This window comes from Ornithodoros turicata, chromosome 8 (genome assembly GCF_037126465.1).
Source record: "Ornithodoros turicata isolate Travis chromosome 8, ASM3712646v1, whole genome shotgun sequence".
In the NCBI taxonomy this organism is placed as follows: domain Eukaryota; kingdom Metazoa; phylum Arthropoda; class Arachnida; order Ixodida; family Argasidae; genus Ornithodoros; species Ornithodoros turicata.
This window is the reverse complement of record NC_088208.1, coordinates 9,830,331-9,850,341: the sequence shown is the minus strand read 5'-3', so window position 1 is coordinate 9,850,341 and position 20,011 is coordinate 9,830,331. Positions and strand designations below refer to the sequence as shown.

The following is a 20,011-nucleotide window of genomic DNA, read 5'->3' as shown; positions in this document are numbered from 1 at the left end:
GACATCGAGTGTGACGTCGACACAAGGTTTGAAGGTCGTAAGTCGGAATGGTAAAGCCAATTAACTTTTCAAAAAAAAAAAAAAGAGGGAAAAAGAAAACGCGAAGAGTTTGGAATAACTACATGATCAGCGTTCCCTAATGAACACGTTGTGTGAGTATTGCTCCGTTCTGTAACACTCGAAAATCGGCGTAGCTGAGCTTCAACGAGCCGGTCCTTGCATGTGGGCACACTCTGGGAACTTTCTGGTTTGAACCCTTTATTCCATTCACTGCGTAGCGCGTACATATTTAGGAGCGTCATTCTCAGTTTCTTCGGTGCCCTCGTCTTCTTTTTTTCCTTTTTGTACCGGTGCTTTGCTTGTCTATCCGCTCTACGTTTTCGATGGATAGGCTTTACATTCCCCACGTATGCACACCTGAAGCGACAGAAAATAATATTGCCAAATAATTATAACGTAAAATACAGTACACATGCGTTGACACCATTCACCAATTATCTGTCATCGGCGTGAGCAACGCTAAAGGCTGAACCGCATGGCACGAAGAACTGGCCGAAAACTGGGCGAACCGACATCGGGACCGACCTTTTTTCTGTGCATCACCGCATGCTACCGAAATGCACCCCGAATTTCCGCCGATGACTTCTCGGGGAACATCGCCTTACAACCATCCAGCTCAATGAGATAATCCCCGTATTCTTTAGAGGTAGAAGTCGCACACACGGCAACGGTCGACCCGCTTGCTACGTCATCGTTGCTATGGTTCTTTTTCCGGCTGAACAGCCATTGGATGCTTCTACTTTTGCGGTTGGCGTCACTTCCCATTTCGGAGGAGAAATCTGGCTTGGTCAGATCGGGTCGAATTCGGCCCGAAATTCTGTTCTCCAAAAAAAGGTTCGGACCCGAATTCAGTTCGGGAAGATTTCGGACGCTTTTCGGGCCATGCGGTTCACGCTTAAGAGGAGGATGGATGCAGTGAGCGGCACTTGTGATGTGGATAATCGCATTTCTCTGCTTGTGAAGCAGTTCCTAAAAATCAGGCAACTGGCTACCACAGCCGCTTTCGACCGTGCTGTCATTTACCTTAACAGATAACGAAAAGACAAAAAAAAAAAAAAACACCGAAGACGATCGTAGAATTATTATGGTACAAGCTTTCGGACGGAGTCCGTCCTTTATCAGGTGAACGACATCATCATCACGGATTGAGAGAGATGACGAGGGATGACGACATCGTCAGCGCACCTGATGAAGGACGAAATCCGTCCGAACGCTTGTAACATAATAACTCTACGATCGTCTTCAGTGCTTTTTGTCCTTGCGTTCTTTAACTACGGTCTTCACTGACCTTGTACTTCTTTGTGCTTCAGATAACGAAAAGAAAGTTCCTCTACATCTGTAAATTGTGACATGAATTCCTGATAATAGCATTTATACACCACTTGTCAATCATGTAGAGAAACTTAGCACACCTGCGATTCCTTAAAAACAACAGAAAGCACAGAGAGCAAATCATTGAATGGGGATATGTAAAGAGAAATATGCAGAAGCTACAACTAGGAGCTACAGAATACGCGTGTCATTGTTACGAACACGTCAGCCACTTCCACGTTCCAGAAGTACAATTAGAGAAGAGTAAATCCGGTGTTCATGGACATAGCGTATACTAGGGGCTTCGGTGAGCAAGCGCTGGATCGACTGATTAGCCCCAGGATAACTTTCACATATAATCAGCCTGTGGTGATGATCCTGGTAATAGCTATAGGCACAACCACGCCGTCGGCCGTTCATGAGCAGCAGAGCGAATGCAAATGTACTGAATGTCTGTTAGTGTGCCACAGGTCGCACCGTTCTGGGAGCTACATTTCGTCATTCTGAGCATCCTGCGAGACGTGTGCGTAACACTCAGGCGCAGGCGATGCATTAGAGAAGGGTGTATTCTACGCAAGCCACGAGGGACAACATAATTCACGGTTGACACTATAGCTCTCGAGTATTTGTGTCGAGCTTCAGCACACTGGCGATGCCCGAAGAATTTACGCACACGAAACAGCGGAAAAAATTGCGGGTTTAATGCGAAATTAATTCCGGCCCTTCACGTCCTAGCGTTTCACGTCAGCTGTACAATAACCATAGGTGGGCATTTTCCTGCGGCCTCACTCATCCTCACCTCACGAAGCACAGACTTTATTGGCCTCACTCACCCTCACCAAATTTCCTCACCAGTAACTAAACCTCAGTCGCCCTCACCCTCACATTCCATTTTAAATTTTGCCCTCACAAACCTCACCTCAGGGCATCGGGATCCCGAGAGGCCTCACCATCCTCATCCTCACATGCCTTCACCTCATGAGGGTCCTCATCCTCACGTGTCCTCACCTCATGAGGGCCCTCATGTCCTCGCCTCATGAGGACCCTCATGGCCTCACGACCCCTCATCCTCACGAGCCCTCGCCTCGTGAATAACCTCATGGCCTGACGTGTCTTCAAGTCACTAGAAGGCACATGAGCCTCCAAAGAACTACCCGTGATGTTCTCATGACACGTCGGTGTTGAACTACTGTGTCGGTAGTTGGTACTAATGATACTGCGCGGCATTAAATTGTTTATAGGGTTTCGTGCTGTGCTTCGATAAATTTGGTAACAGTTGTTACTGTCACAGTGAAGTTTAACGTTCGTGTTTGGCATCAGCAAAGAGGAGACCGAACCCATCACATCATCCGTGAGGCCCCTCACGAAAGGCTTCATGGTCTCATCCGTGAAGCTCCTCACGGAATACGTTGTACCCTCACGTATTGATGGCCTCACGACGACTGGCCTCATGAGGGCCTTCACGGTGGGCCTCATGAGGGACAATCCCTCACGACTGTCCTCGTGAGGAACATTCAGCGTGGTCTGGCCTCACTCACCCTCACCTCATCGTCGTGAGGTGAGGGTGAGGCGTCTTCATGAGGGTCCTCATGAGTGAGGAAGCCCAGCTATGACAATAACCATGAAATTAATTTTTGCCGTCCTATGTAACCGGTAGTTGTCTGTGCTATAGTATACTGCGAGAGATCGATGCTAGCCCACACCTCAGACGCAGATTCTTCAAAATTCGAAACATAATAGTTTAAGCAACGTTACCTTCCGCACAACGTCCAACCAATGCTCATAGGCCCCAAAGCTAATCAAATATGGTCAATCCGGTGAGTTCACTTACCTTGTTTCCTCCATTGCAGCGTATTCCATCAATGGCGAATACCTTCGCAGTGCTATACACCGGCTTTTCGCCGGCCTGGTAGTTAGCGGTTCTGCACGGTACCATGCAACCAACGTATGGTTCGTTCTGCAGTATACAAACGCTTTGGTGTATGGTGATCATGTGGACAACAGCCTTATTTTGGTGAAAATGAGCGCGATGTTACATCGCCGGTGGCGATTCTGTACCCAATTCCGCTAATTTGGCGAAGATGGAATGATGAACTTCACTGTGCGTACGAAAGTCCTGTAGTGCCCAGCAATGTCGTAGCTAAAGGGGATGGGGGAGGGTTTAAACGTCCCTGAAATGGTACCTTTGGAAGTGCATTTGGGAGAGGTATACAAGGGTTAAATTGTCTTCCCTCATGTAAATTCTCCATAAAACCCCTCCCGAAATATTAGCGAGTCCTAGTACAGCGGAAGAACTCTACAAAAACGATACGATCAAGGAAGATGTCGAATCCATAGCTTACCAATGTGATGTCACGCGCTTCAAAGGAACAGGGCGATTCTCTCACCATGTTTTCGGAGCCGTTATCGTGGGCACCTTCCGATATATAAAACTCGCAATTTTGGTGCCGTGGTGCCAGTGGTGTCCCGACAGGTAAGCAGTGCATTTGCGGCGTGAGTGTGTGTAGCCTTGGCTACCCGCGTTTTCAATTCGCTCCCCGTGGTTAATGACCCCGACCAACTTGCCTGATTCTCCACACACAACAAACGACATTCACCCGTATCCCACGAATCAACGCGTAATCCGAATGACAGATATTTCTTGGCATCAGGAAAGCGAGCGTTGAAGGTAATCTTCCAAGCGCAGGTGTGGAACGAACGTCAGTTGCCCACTAGTGCGCAGAGCCGTTTAGAGGGAGAGTTTGGCCTAACTTGAACGGCGTCATGGGTCAACCGGTCGCCGATGCCATGTTGATGCAAAGCGTTGGTCACGATGCAAGGGGGAAGGGCGTTGGTCACGATGCACCGCGTCCTTCGAGACCCCTTCGTCCTTGAATCCTTTCAGTTTGGTAACAAACCCCTCATTTCACACGCGCCTGAGAGTCATAAGCCGGCGACTCTGGTAGATTACATTGAGCGCGACAAAAGTACATGTCGACAAGCCGGAGAACTGCATCAATATGGCGCCTACCTCCTGGCTGATAAGCGGACTTCGCTTGGATTCAGGCTTTTTGGGCGGTGCAACACCGACCCTGACGTCAATCCCTGCTGGAAATAGTAGGCATGATGTCACTGACCTCTTCCCGCAGTTTTAATGAGATTCAGTGAGAAATCAGACAGCGAATTCCTTCAACGTGTGAAAGACAACTATTTCTCATTGACTGAATTGGAAGTTTAGTAGAGAAGCTGCCTGCAAGAAACCGGGCTCCGCCGTGCTGTGAGACGAAGACCGCATCAACGGAGTAGAGAACCAATTCAACGAATTGGTTTAATGGGCGTCAATGAGAAACGCTGATTTCCAATTGGTTTAATGAGGTCCGGAACGTTGTTTATTACAGACTGCACCAATAGAAGGAATCAGGTATTGGCTTAATGTGTATCAATGAAAAACTGCTTTCCAATTGATTTAATGGGAGCCAACGTGTTGCATGGCCGCCAGTAAATTAAGTGAGAAGTCAGTTACTGAAGCACGACCTACGATACACCATAACTCTCAAATTAAGTAATAATATATATAGGAAGAACGCTGTACGTCTGTGTGGAAAATGAACTAATTCGAGAAACGCGTCCAATTCAAACAAATGAAATTCCAGAGCAGGCTCCGCTTGTGAAGCGGCAAAAGATCAAAAGATGGCAAAACTCTCCCTATATACGGCTCTGCTAGCGCGAGGCCACATGCTCCATCTAGTGTTGAAGGAGCCGTAAACAGGCCGGCAGACATTTCACAAATAATGGTACCCCATGAAGGAACGCAGGTCATAATACCCATATATGTCTCTCGTTCACCTCGTGCCAGCTCAGTGACCCATATAAATGATTTCAAACATGAGTAACCAGCCCGCCTCTCTCCACCACCCATACGTCACATGCCTACGTAGCCTTTTGCCGTCCAATCGCGGGGCAGAGCTCCACACATGACGTTTCAAATTACCAGCCAATAAACAGGCTTCATTATCACCTGTAAGGCGGAGAGCTCCGTTTGATTGTCTGGAACTACATTTTGCGCCCCGTGCTTACGAAATTCAACGTAATGACATCTTCAACATCTTTGGCTGGCGCAAACGTCAATAATTGGGCTGCTATAATATGACGCGATTTGAACACGGGTACCTCCCAATCACGACGTGACATGGCCAGCACACTAACCACTGTGCCACGCGAGCTGATGCCGCGTGGCTCAAGCCAAACTACGGCAGCGCAGTCGTCGGAACCATTCGAAGATGACGAAGGTGACCCATCGTGACACATCTCCAACGTCTTTGGCTGGCGCAAACGTCAATAACCTCTGTATGCAATAAGGGGATAAGTCGAAAAATCACAAACCGAGAAAAGAGGCCTGATCTGACGGTCGGTCCCATTGACACGCCTGCATTTCCCGTTTTTTATCGTCCTGTACCGGGTCAATAAATAGCAATACGGTCGCAAATTTTCCTTGGCAGGTACATACTGGTATGTATATGTCATTATAACAAAATAGTAAAAAGGGGATAAATCGACTTATCCCCTTATTGCATACAGAGGCTGAATTGGGCTGCTATAATATGGCGCGATTCGAACCCGGGTACCTCCCAGTCACGATGTGACATGACCAGCACGATGTGCCAGGACGCACACTGTGCCACGCGAGCTGGTGACGCGATGCCGCGTGGCTCAAGCCAAACTACTGCAGCCCAGTCGTCGGAACCATTAGAAGATGACGAAGATGACCCATGGCGCACCTACTTAAGATACCTACCGGAACTGTAGCGCCGGATATTCATTCGCGCTCGCGGTGTGCTGCGTGCTACTGCCACGTCAAAATGACGTAAAGTTAGAGCGCAGGGCGGAGCTAAAAGCGAAGGAGTGCAGCGAGTATTTCATCAATATGCAAGCGCCTTTTGGTTTTGAGCGTTTGTAATTGCAAGGAGCTTTCACTGCCTGAGTTGCAATAATATAACGCAGAGAAATGCGCACCTTGTATACCTCTTTAGGCCCCCTTTAAAGTAATTGGTAAATGTGTTCAGGAAACTAAGGACTCCCAATACGCTGGACCCACAAATTCAAGGGGAAGCCGAAGCCAACGCCACCTGGATGTAGAAGGCCTGCTTATTGCCTCCTCTCCCTCCTTGGCTACGTCGACATATAAAGTCAGAATTCGTCTGCTACCGCGATTCGCCGTAATGCGAAACTCGCAAATGATTGCAGCTAACTTCACAAATTTGAACCCGTAGACTAAAAGTGCAACACGCTTTAATCCTGAGAAAAATATGATAAAAATATGATAACATGTCGCGCTTTATTTTGTCTTCTCATTGAGTACGGGGACGTTTACTCGCAAACGACAGTTGCTGCTCATGAAGCCGACGGTGGCTCGTATTCATGGTCGCGACCACTGAAAGCACGTTTGTGATTGGCTACGGTCGTTGAAAACACGATCGTAATTGGCTGACTCTTAGTTGTTACGTCACGTCGACGAGTAAGCAGGCTTTCTGTATCTAGGTGGTGTTGCCACAGCGCTCTGCCAACAGTGAGGGTATGCCGGTGTTTTTAAAGTCAGTTTTGTCTTAGAAATTGTCAGAACCGTGATGCACCGCATTGGCTTCTCAAGCACGGAGACGGAACGATATCATTCTGAGTGCTGGTCGCCCTTAAAGGAGCAGTCTAGAGGCACACAACTTTGTCTTTTTGTTTTTGGTCGGTATTGAATGTTAGACGGCCGAAAACACTTTTCCCACAATTAGTGCAACCGTAGCGAAATTGGGACGCCTGCAATAGCCCCCAAATCTCCCGTGCGCGAAACATCCTCCTTGGCCTTCACGATAGACACGCGATGAGCGCCACCACGCTCGTCACTATGTGACGTGATTGGTAGGGACGCGTCCCATTGGACCTGGCATCACGTGATCCAAGTGAGCAACACCGCGCAAGCTGGAGCGTGTGCTACCGCTTCGGAGACGCCCGGCGTTCTCAGGCTGCGTGATGTCCGAAACGGAGAATTTGAAGGCTGTCAACGACACAACCTCGATTTTTGGGACCGCTGATACCACGGGAAGAACGAGTGGTGCAGCATGAATCCAACTGTGTGTTGTGCAGCCTAAGTGTCTCCCGACAGTGTGCAGCCTGTCTGACCGTTGTCACCGCACAGTTGGTTCAGTGGCTAACAGGTGACGCCACAATAGCGCCGTCGTTGCTTGCTTTCTGCTACTGTGACTTCTGAGATTGCACAGAAGCCACGCATATTACTCTTGTGATCGTAATCTTATTTTGTCGCTTGTCGAAACTCTGGTACCATGGGTGATTACACGCCTGATAGGGAGGGCGCGATCGATAAACTCGCATTCGGTTAGTATGCCCCAGAGGCAAGGGGCGTGTAGTAAGAAACACAGGACCTAAGCAGTCTGCTTCAAGGGAATGGGGCTCTTCTCTTTCTGGTTCCCGTGTGGCTTGTCGCACTCGTTTGCTTTTCAACTTGAAACGTGCACACAGTATATGTTTCTCGTAAGGTAATAAACCTTGTTCTTGTTTTGAATTCTTGTTGTGCGGGACGGATGGGCTTCGCTCTGAGAGTGGGAAACGCTCCCAGAAGCTGGATCATTGAGTATGGCTGTTTAGGCAACAGGTGTTTAGGCTGTTATGGCTGTTCTGTTATGGCGGGGTCTTGCAACAGAGCAACACAAAAAAAGTTACTAGTCTCTCTAGGGTATACGCCCCCAGTTACACCTAAAGTACTATTGAGTCCTCACAGGGTCGTGTAGGTCAATTAGGGCGCAAGCGTTCCCAACATACGGAATATGTAGTCCAGGACTACGCTGAAGCTGTGACTAACTTCCTGAGTTGAAAGGCCAATGAAAACTTCTTGTGTCTGTATATAGCCACCACCACCTATATACAGAAAGCCTTACTCGTCGACGTGACGTAACAACTAAGAGTGAGCCAATGAGGATCGTGTTTTCAACGACCCTAGCCAATCACGAACGTGCTTTCAGCGGTCGCAACCATGGAGACGAGCCACCGTCGGCTTCATGCGCAGCAACTGTCGTCTGCGAGTAAATGTCCCCGTAATAAATGGGAAAAGAGAATAAAACGAAACATGATCCCATATTTTTCTCAAGACTGATTAAAGCGTGTTGCACTTTTACTCTACCGGTTCAACTTTGCGAAGTTAGCTGCAATCAGATTCGCAAAACGGCGAATCACGGTAGCAGACGAGTTCTGGCTTTATATGTCGACGTAGCGAAGGAGGGGGGTGGGAGGCAATAAGCAGACATCATTTATCTATGTGACGTTGACAGACCACATTTGAGCCCTACCGACATATGGAGACTTACCGTGTATTCACACGAGCGACATTCCCCAGAATGCTACAGCGGAAGATGCGAAAAACGTCATAGCTTTCTGCTGTGACTGAGCATGAGTGCTCAACGTCGTGTCTTCACATACACTGCTAACCGTAGGGAATATCCTGCGACACAGCCACAAGATATTCCGTAGCAGAGGACAGGAATAGACGCTGACGGTGTCCGTCCCCTTGTCCGTCCCTACGTCCCTTTGTCTTTTGCGTCGTGTTTACTTCATTATGCTGACGGTGTCATCTGCTAAGTGCGCAGTATGCCACTCCCGATATTCCTGCACCATGTGAATGCTCAACATAACGCGGTACCGACCTTCGGCTCTGTGCCCAGTGTTTTTGCTTTATCTTCTGTACAATCTTCCGTGAGAATGTCGCTCGTGTGAATACACGGTTAGTAATATGTTCAGCAGAAGACGCGGTGCTGCCGTCCATTGGAATTACTGTGTACGGGCGTGGACGATCGTAATTTGTCTTGTTTGCGTCAGTCACATCGTGGACATCTTCCGTGACAAGCATTTTTCTCACGGCCTAGGTGAGCCACAGATTAGCCCAACCGCTACGTACACTTTAAAAAATCGTCGGCGGCCACTAGGGGACTTTGGAAGGAAATTATTCGGAAGTGTGTGGCGAGCGAGCGCTGTGTGTGCTTGGTGGAGCCTGGTAAGAACAACCTCGAGGCCGATGCTGTGTCTACTACATAACAGTCGTGCAGCCCAAGACTGTCGTCCACGCAAGGCGTATAGAACTCTGCGATATGTACGTTTTGCCGAGAACTATATGCTGTAACTTCATTTTCTACATGCCGTAACTTTCTCAGCTGCACAGGCAAGGTTAATCTATAAAGTTTATTCGTCTCATGTCTCATCACCCTTTCAGAGAGAAAACTAGAGAGAGAGAATTCAGAGAGAAAGATATGGGTGCTACTCTCCCCCCCCCCCCCCATTACGGGACACCCACCCACACCGCCCCCGAGACTGAAATCCTCGGAATATCCCTGGTACCATTTGCATGTAGATGGAATTTTCAGTAACCTTTGCGACTTATGTGGCAGTTTTAGCCCTCGACTAAGGTGTCCTTCGCACCTTTCATATCATCCTTGTCAGAGCCTTACGAAAAAAAAAAAAAAAAAAATCAGGATACTGAACCGTTTGCAGAGCCGGTTCCGAATGCTACTCTTCATTAGTTCTGGTCCAGGTTCCGTACCAAGAATGCAGAAAAAAATGTGATCGGTTTTGTACCGGTTCGGGAGAAAATAGCAGTTCAGTTCCGGTTCCACAGCCTGGTTTCAGGAGCACATTCATGTATGCAACTGTCACTGTATATTTCACCGATATGTCTTTCACTTTTGGGGGTATGCAGGAATAAATGCTTACCTCGTCGAAATAGTAGACTCGAGTCTTATGAGCAAGGGATGCTTTACAAAACTCATGTAAGGTCATATTCGTGCCTGGCAAGTAGTGTGTTGTTGGTCGTTCTCTCTGTGTGTTGTTCACATGCAGACAGATATGGCTACGCAGGCTGTTAACAGTAAACGAAAAAAAAAATCTCATTACAAAGCAGTCGATATACAGGGTGTCCACGCTAAGTGTGAACACATTTTTAATATATATATATATATATATAAGTTGAAATAAACGAATGCGGTTGACCACGAAAAATAAAGGTATTCAATAAAGGTCAGAAGTGGAGACGGTGCTTCCACAGGATAAGGAATAAAAGGGGGACTTTATTAAAAACTAAGAGGGGGTATTCGACGTTTCGACAGCAGCGCTGTCTTCAACAGGAATGGGATACTATGGTGACGCAAGACAATTGCAAAGAATGAGAGGGGAATATGTACAAGGAGAGAGGGCAGCACACGTGCTTTGTCAAACAAAGGTAAAGGGGTACAATGAATCATAGGCAGTCATGTTCTTCGCCGGAGGGCAATGATTTCCTGGGGTGACCAACCGGGGAGTCTGAAAGAGATACAAAAGAGTGTATGTATTCTGAGAGAATTAGGAATTTAGGTTGCGAACTGTTGAGAGGACGCCGGGGTCCTCGTTGATCTGGCTTTTAAATTTGTAGATCAGGAACGATTCTCTTTGTTCTCTAAGGCGTTGGGATTGAAACCCCGATTGCAGAACGAAAATGGTTATGTCGTTAATTGAGTGGCCGGGTTTACTAAAATGTCGAGACACTGGCAGATTAGGTTTCTTTGATACGTCGGACGTGTGGTTGTTGAATCGGATTCGGAAGGATGTAGCTGTTTGACCGATATATTGGGCCTTGCACTCATTACATTGAAGGAGATAAAGGATGTTAGAAGAGTTGCAGTTAAATAGACCATTAATTTTTGTGCGATAGTTGGAATTTGTGCTTTCTACTCTGGTAGCAGTTTGCATTAATTTACAGATCTGGCATCTGCGTCCGTTGCATGGTTGACAACCGTTGTGTTCCGAGGACTTGTTTAACTTGGCGTTCACAAGTCTGTCTTGGATGTTCCTTGCTCGACGATAAGTAACGCGGGGTGGTTCCGGAAACACCTGACTCATACGATCAGATTGGGTGAGGATTGCATAGTGCCGTTTAAGTATACGGTTTACGTCCGGGGCATAACCGTTGAAGCTAATAGTGAGGTTTACCGAAGAATTCTTATCGGCTCGGGGCTGTGTTTGGAATAGGTTCTCTCGATCGGTTGATCTAGCTCTGGCTATGGCATCTTTTACGACCTGATTAGGATATTTTCTATCTGCGAAAGTTTCTTCAAGGCTCTCAAGATGATTGTCTAGTTCATCATCGTTAGAACATATTCTCCGGTAACGCAGTGCTTGACTATAAGGGATAGCTAGCTTAGTGTGCCTGGGGTGGCAACTCTGGAACGATAGATATTGTTGGGAGTCGGTAGGCTTGCGATACAGACTGGTGGTTATGATTCCATTATGTAGTTTAACTTCCACATCCAGAAAATTAACAGCTGAGGAGGAGTAATTGAATGTAAATTCAATACTGGGATGTACTTGGTTAAAGTCGTTAACAAACAACTGAAGGTCGCATTCGGAGTGGGGCCAAATAATGAATATATCATCTAGGAATCGCTTATATAGGAGTGGCTTCAGTGCACAGTTTCTGAGGAACGGTTCTTCCAAGGATGCCATGAAGATATTTGCATAGTTAGGGGCCATTTTTGTTCCCATTGCTGTACCATTGACCTGTATGTAGTGTTTGTCGTCGAATTCAAAGTTATTGCATGTTAGGATCAGATTCAGGAGCTCCGTGAGGACAGACGTATCATAACCCTGATCCGGTTGATTCTTAAATGCACGCTCTGCTGCTGCTATTCCATCTGAGTGAGGAATGTTAGTATACAGGGAAGTGACATCTAGGGTTGCTAACAGACAGTTAGGGGGAACGTTTATTTTACGTATATCTTGAAGGAAATGGTTGGTATCGCTAAAAAGATTGAAAAAGATAAAAAACGCTAAAAAGATTGACGAGAGCTTGTACCAGTATTTACTCCCAAAGGACCCTAGGCCTGGTAGATTTTACATGCTCCCGAAGATACATAAACCGGGTAACCCCGGAAGACCGATTGTTTCCTGTAATGGTACAGCCACTGAGAATCTTTCATCATTCGTGGATCATCTCCTCAAGCCCATCCCGTCTAAATTCGACTCATACGTTAAGGATACCAACCATTTCCTTCAAGATATACGTAAAATAAACGTTCCCCCTAACTGTCTGTTAGCAACCCTAGATGTCACTTCCCTGTATACTAACATTCCTCACTCAGATGGAATAGCAGCAGCAGAGCGTGCATTTAAGAATCAACCGGATCAGGGTTATGATACGTCTGTCCTCACGGAGCTCCTGAATCTGATCCTAACATGCAATAACTTTGAATTCGACGACAAACACTACATACAGGTCAATGGTACAGCAATGGGAACAAAAATGGCCCCTAACTATGCAAATATCTTCATGGCATCCTTGGAAGAACCGTTCCTCAGAAACTGTGCACTGAAGCCACTCCTATATAAGCGATTCCTAGATGATATATTCATTATTTGGCCCCACTCCGAATGCGACCTTCAGTTGTTTGTTAACGACTTTAACCAAGTACATCCCAGTATTGAATTTACATTCAATTACTCCTCCTCAGCTGTTAATTTTCTGGATGTGGAAGTTAAACTACATAATGGAATCATAACCACCAGTCTGTATCGCAAGCCTACCGACTCCCAACAATATCTATCGTTCCAGAGTTGCCACCCCAGGCACACTAAGCTAGCTATCCCTTATAGACAAGCACTGCGTTACCGGAGAATATGTTCTAACGATGATGAACTAGACAATCATCTTGAGAGCCTTGAAGAAACTTTCGCAGATAGAAAATATCCTAATCAGGTCGTAAAAGATGCCATAGCCAGAGCTAGATCAACCGATCGAGAGAACCTATTCCAAACACAGCCCCGAGCCGATAAGAATTCTTCGGTAAACCTCACTATTAGCTTCAACGGTTATGCCCCGGACGTAAACCGTATACTTAAACGGCACTATGCAATCCTCACCCAATCTGATCGTATGAGTCAGGTGTTTCCGGAACCACCCCGCGTTACTTATCGTCGAGCAAGGAACATCCAAGACAGACTTGTGAACGCCAAGTTAAACAAGTCCTCGGAACACAACGGTTGTCAACCATGCAACGGACGCAGATGCCAGATCTGTAAATTAATGCAAACTGCTACCAGAGTAGAAAGCACAAATTCCAACTATCGCACAAAAATTAATGGTCTATTTAACTGCAACTCTTCTAACATCCTTTATCTCCTTCAATGTAATGAGTGCAAGGCCCAATATATCGGTCAAACAGCTACATCCTTCCGAATCCGATTCAACAACCACACGTCCGACGTATCAAAGAAACCTAATCTGCCAGTGTCTCGACATTTTAGTAAACCCGGCCACTCAATTAACGACATAACCATTTTCGTTCTGCAATCGGGGTTTCAATCCCAACGCCTTAGAGAACAAAGAGAATCGTTCCTGATCTACAAATTTAAAAGCCAGATCAACGAGGACCCCGGCGTCCTCTCAACAGTTCGCAACCTAAATTCCTAATTCTCTCAGAATACATACACTCTTTTGTATCTCTTTCAGACTCCCCGGTTGGTCACCCCAGGAAATCATTGCCCTCCGGCGAAGAACTTGACTGCCTATGATTCATTGTACCCCTTTACCTTTGTTTGACAAAGCACGTGTGCTGCCCTCTCTCCTTGTACATATTCCCCTCTCATTCTTTGCAATTGTCTTGCGTCACCATAGTATCCCATTCCTGTTGAAGACAGCGCTGCTGTCGAAACGTCGAATACCCCCTCTTAGTTTTTAATAAAGTCCCCCTTTTATTCCTTATCCTGTGGAAGCACCGTCTCCACTTCTGACCTTTATTGAATACCTATATATATATATATATATATATATGTATAAACACTTTTTCCAAGATGAAATCAATTGCAATATAGCATATGCTGAAGGGCACTCCCTAGGAGTGCATTAGCAAAGTCCAAAGGCAATGTCTTAATTAAACTTACATTAGTTAACTTTTTAATGATAAAAGCTACAAAGTTGTCCCAATGAGAGCATGTGTTCCTTTCGGTCACCTGATATCGTAGCCGTTTTCAGAACAAAAATCCGTTCGATAGATCGCCCGCAAAAAATTCGTGAAGGAACGCCATTTTTTTCTTTATTTTGTTCATTGCGCTTCGTAGAAGACGCGTCTTTCTTTCACCGCCAATGTGAGAGGGAGAAAGAGCACACTATCGCCTCTCGCGTCCTGGAAAAAGATTAAAAGGAAACAGAAAATGCAACTATGCATTGCAAAATGCAAATATGTTTTGTTTCCGGAAGTTAAAGCTCATCTTCGACGCATGAGGCGGCCCTGTACTCCTTTCCCCTCTAACGTTGGGGATGAAGGAAATACGCATCTGCGAAGATGCGCAATGAACAAAATAAAGAAAAAAATGGCGTTCCTTCACTAATTTTTTGCGGGCGATCTATCGAACGGATTTTTGTTCTGAAAACGGCTACGATATCAGGTGACCAAAAGGAACAGATGTTCTCATTGGGACAACTTTGTCGCTTTTATAATTAACAAGTTAATTAATGAAAGTTAATTAAGACATTGCCTTTGGACTTTGCTAATGCACTCCTAGGGAGTGCCCTTCAGCATATGCTATATTGCAATTGATTTCATCTTGGAAAAAGTGTTATATATATATTTTTTAAAATATGTTCACAGTTAGCGTGTACACCCTGTATATTTCCTTACATGCATCGTACTTTCTGGAACAATTCGGGAGCTTGAGTACAGGTCCAGACAAAACCTTACGGAATACGTGCTTTTTGTTCAGCAGGCCACCAAAGCGGCGCGCGGAGGCCGGTTCATCCATTCATTGAGAGGGGCGGTCGAGTGCACGGGTAGCGCCACACCGCGGTAGTTTCGGTTTCCAACCTCCTTAATGAGTGAAAGAACCTGTTTCAGCTCGCCGCTAGGGTTTCACTCTAAACAAAAAGTACGCCACTCGCGTCTATCGTGAACTTAAAATTGACCTGTACGTCTAGAAAAGGTAAGGCGAAGAAAGGCCAATTAGCCTTTCAACGCAGTTCGCATGTAGAGAGTAAAGCCCACAGGGTGAGTTTAACAATTATTATATATTCGACCGCGTTTCATGAATGCAACGTCGGGTGAAACTCACCCTCGAACCTTGCAAGCTAATAGCCATCTCTCCTGACGTTTATTGCATTTTTGGGAGTCAACTCCCGTGTAGAAAAGACAGCTGGGTAGACATACGGGGTGTTTCTTTTTCTTTTCTTTTTTTATTCGACACCCATTTTCTACACAAAAGCTATTATACCTGCATAAATTTCGTTTTCGCGGGTGGGTTATACGGCCGGACAGACATCTTTTAAGAAAGAGTATGCAGCTACTGGTCGACTGATTTCTTAATCCACTTATTAATTAGATGTTTTCTCGGAAATCCAAGAGTCATTATTCAAGTCATTCATTATCCAGTCATTGTTCAAATCAATCGCTTTTTTAAACGCCCTAAAAAGCGAACACCTTGAGATACCAATTCCCTAATTTTGCTATGCAGGTTGGCCGAAACCAGAACTACGTAATTCTCTAGCGAAGAAACGACACGACCCCGGCTTTGACTGAGCCGGAAAGCAGTCTGCATGGCCAACAGATTACCGCTAATATAATCAGATCAACCGCGCTCCAAAGCACGTGGCCCTCTCACGTAGATGGTTGTGCCTCGCAGGTTATCTAAGTCTTTTATAGACTCACTCGGCTCAGCTCCACTCAGCTCCAATGTTTGTAAATAAACAAATATTTCCTCTCTCTCTCTCTCTTGATACGCTATTTCCATGACTCGGCTTTGCCAGGTCACAGTTAAACTTACGAAAAATTATGTCGTGTTGGGACATGGCCAGAGATGAGAAAGAACGTAGCGAAGATCGCACAGACTTGCGCGACATGTCATAGGCAAAACCTCGCGACGGACAACCACTTCGGCGATTGCAGACTATAGACATCAATAAGCCTTGGCAAGTTGTTGCTTGCAATGTAATGGGACCTTTCTCCCGCGGTTCGTGCAGTAATCAGTACCTGTTGGTGACAACAGACCAGTTGACAGAGTGGGTAGAGCTTTTTTACGCTGAGGGCGCTCACTTCACGTTTTGGGAACGACTCCTGGAGGCATTTTCCCGGCTCGGTTTTCCCTCACAGCTTATTACTGATAAGGCCTCGTACTTTACGAGTAGAGTGTTCGCAGACTCTTGTGCTACCCTAGGTATTAGACACGAGAAAACATCGTCCTATCACTTGAATTTGAAGGTGATGTACTTACCCTATGTACAACTTACACAACATCTCTGTGACTTTAAATAGTACATTAGAGGGGGTATTGACCTCGCTTGTATTTCAATAAGATCGTTAAGAGCAATGTTTTGGGTCATGACATGTATTTTGAGATATCTGTTTCTGCCTTGCTCTGTCTCTCTCTCTTTGTACCAATGTAATGCAATTTTCTATTTGCATGTAGTGTGTGGCCTCCGATAGTTGATTTGTATAGCGTTATGATTGTCGCTGTAAAAGTGTGGGGACGTGCCCTTGTGAAGCAGCACTGCAGCTGCTTTTGGCAGTCCCTTCAGCCTTGGTCATGGTTGCTTAATGAAATAAAAACTAACTGAGTGAACTAAATGAAACTTTCATTGCATTCACCCCCGCTGAACGCCACGTTCCTCCGGCCGAGGTTGTGCTGCTGCGCCTGGTTCAGTCGAGCTACATCGAGGTTCTCCTGAGCTGTCCTAATGGCATCGTTGAGCCAGTTCCGGAGTCCTTTCGCGAAGCTCGAGTAGTGACGCGCGACCGAGTTATTCCGTAGGCCAAGGTCGTCGTTCTCGAGAGGAAAGAACACCTCTCGTCCTAGTTTCAGCAGCGCAGGCGTGTAACCTGTTGCACGATTAACAGCTGTTCGCGTAGCGAAAGAGAATTTTGAGAGGCTAAGGTCCCATTCACAATGATGATGGCAAGTAAATGCAATCAACATCATTTTCAAAATCCTATTCACCATTTTAGTAATATTAGCTTGAGGGTCGCAGGGAGATGTTGTCGTGTATCTACTACATAGAGCAGCACAAGAGTCTGAGAACGCTCTACTCGTAAAGTACGTGGAGGTATCAGTGATAAATTGTGAGGGAAAACCGAACCGAGAAATTGTTTCCAGGAGTCGTTCGCAAAGCTTAAGTGAAGTGAGCGCCCTCAGCAAAAAAAAAAAAAGCGTTACTCACTTTGTAAATTAGTCTGTTGTCACAAACAGGTACTGATTACCGCGTGGACTGCGGGGAAAAGGTCCCATTACATCGCACTCAAAGATTTGCCAAGGCATATTGCTCTCTACACTCTCAGAACAGTACTTCACCTCACAGCAGGTTGTGTGCCAACCACTGCCACGAATGATAAGGTTATCGCTTCTGATTTGAGGAGAGAGTGAGGGGCGTGCGCCTTTTCATAGCAATCATCATATATCCAAATTGCTACAAAAAGGCGTACGCCCCCTCGCTCTTCGAATCAGCAGCGATAACCCTATCATTCGTGGCAATGGTTGGCGGATAACGTGCTATGCGGTTAAGTTATGTCCCGACTGTGGACACGCTCCAATCGGTTCTCTCCCGTGAGGATTTGCCTGTTGGCGTAACGCGCAATTCTGTGCGAACTTCACTACACCCTCCCTCATTCCCGGCCATGTTGCAACTTCACATCCAGCCAAAGCCGGGTCATAGAGATTGTGTATAAAAGATTTACGTAGTCTGCGTGGCACAACGACCCTGAACGGAGCAGATCCCTTATTGTCCGCCTGGCTAATATACCTGAGCAATAACACCACCACGGGAGTTCGTTATTGCCCCTGGCGATGAAACACCCCCATCATCACGATAAAATAAAGTTGTTGTTGTTCGCCATCAAAATGCGCATGTAGCACTAGCTTACACCTGGGTGCTCGATCTGCAGTCGCAGTAACTGAGTTCATGCCGCCGCACGATGCATATGGAACCATAGCTCACGACAACGATGGCGACAACGACAGTGCTGTTTATTCAAAACATACTCACTTAGCGACATCCTTAATCCGTCTGGCACAACACGAAGAGAACTGGAACTGGTTTGTGGAGTTTCGTAAGTAGCTCATGATGTAGCCATCGGACCACGGGCAACCCGTGGCACCGGGATGGTTTTCTCTACCGTTTTCTGGGACATCGCCATCGTGAACGCATCCCAAGCTGCATAGCACGTCTTTCAGTAAGAGGCGTGTCGCAGAAGCACGACAACACAAGTCACTACGGTTAGATATGTTTGACGTAACCAGTAATGACACTGATGTTCTGAGATTTCGTATATCGCGATGTCGGAAACGAACAGTACTGGAAAAATATCTTTGAGTAAAAGCGAAAAAAAATATTGCGCTTTCCCTACGAATTGTGCATTGCCATATTATGCGTATTGTGAGGAAGAAATTATGATGTGGTTACCGCTACCGATAGACGAAAAAGGTATTCGTCGTCGACACAAATATGGGCTGGCTCCAGTGTTCATAGAAGTGGAAAGAGCGTAGTGCAAGTCATCTTCATATGTTGCATTGTTTACATTACCTATTTTCATTGGGTGTTATTGGGGGTTCTTATTTGTATCCGAGTGTCTTCGAGACAGGTCGGCGCACATAGGGAACGCGGATGGCGAAATATGCCGTCACAGTGTAACAGCAAGCATTCTACAGGGCTGTGTCCCTCAGTGTGACCAGGTGATCGCGCTGGGTGTAGCCATGGTTGCCCTCCCTGCCCTCCTCCAATGAGGCGTGCGTATGAGGTTGTATACCGATGGCACATGGATGTGGTGATTCAGAAAGCAATAGCCAGTATTACAGGGCCGTTGGCATAGAGTGTTCTTGACGATGTTGCACCACATTTCTGTTTCACGGAGGTGTGGGTGTCTCGTAAGAGAAAACTGTAAATCCAGCATTGACAAGTCCGCGCTTGAAAACCATTCAGCTCTACAGAAGTGTGCATATGGTGCGCCACGTATCGCACCACAAATCCTTTGGAATAGTCATCGACTTCATTCTTCTGTGGACAGCAGGGGTACAACGCATGACTGCAAAAGCAGAATGCCAGATTTGCATCTCACTCTATGTGCGTGGCGCTCGCTGGGGACTCACTACGGGCACACTGCTTGGTCTACATAGCTGCACCATACGCCAGATGAGGTCGTACCATATTACTTCGCATGTTACTAGAACAGGAATTGGACGCCATTCTCGCTGAGAGCATTAAGCTGTGCCTCTTAGCCCCTGAGGCAGGCCCAAAGGCCGAAGGCCCGTGCTTGCTTTCGTAGAGGCTGGAGTCCCTAATTCCCTAGATCCATTAGAATCGCAAACTACATAAACTACATGTGCCCGGGCCAGGATCCGGTTTCGAAAAGCCGTGTTCTTATCGCCCTACGCCGAGACATCCCATCAGTGTTTTTACAGTCACATCGTCGACGGAATACGTGGCCGTTAAAGTGAAGCTGTCCTCGAGAATTCTCACTCTAGTAGCTGTGTACATTCCTCCCAAAAAGACAATTGACCCAGCCAAACTCAGGACCCTAGTCGGCGTATTACCACCTCCCGCCGTTATCTCTGGTGATATGAACTCGCACTCCCCACTGTGGGGCAGTAAAATAATGGGGGTAGG

At 46.5% G+C, this 20,011-nt stretch overlaps 1 protein-coding gene across 1 annotated transcript in view; it reads right to left on the bottom strand.

Moving 5' to 3' along the window:
• Positions 1–247: 247 nt before the first annotated feature.
• The window catches only part of LOC135365916 (venom metalloproteinase antarease TserMP_A-like), a 74,387-nt gene continuing 54,623 nt past the window's right edge, over positions 248–20,011 (bottom strand). The window contains exons 11-14 of the mRNA XM_064598580.1: positions 18,395–18,562; positions 10,114–10,258; positions 3,203–3,328; positions 248–417 (exon numbers count right to left, since the gene is read on the bottom strand). Coding sequence (XP_064454650.1) covers positions 373–417; positions 3,203–3,328; positions 10,114–10,258; positions 18,395–18,562 — 484 coding nt within the window. The 3' untranslated portion in view covers positions 248–372. The remainder of the gene's footprint in view (positions 418–3,202; positions 3,329–10,113; positions 10,259–18,394; positions 18,563–20,011) is intronic.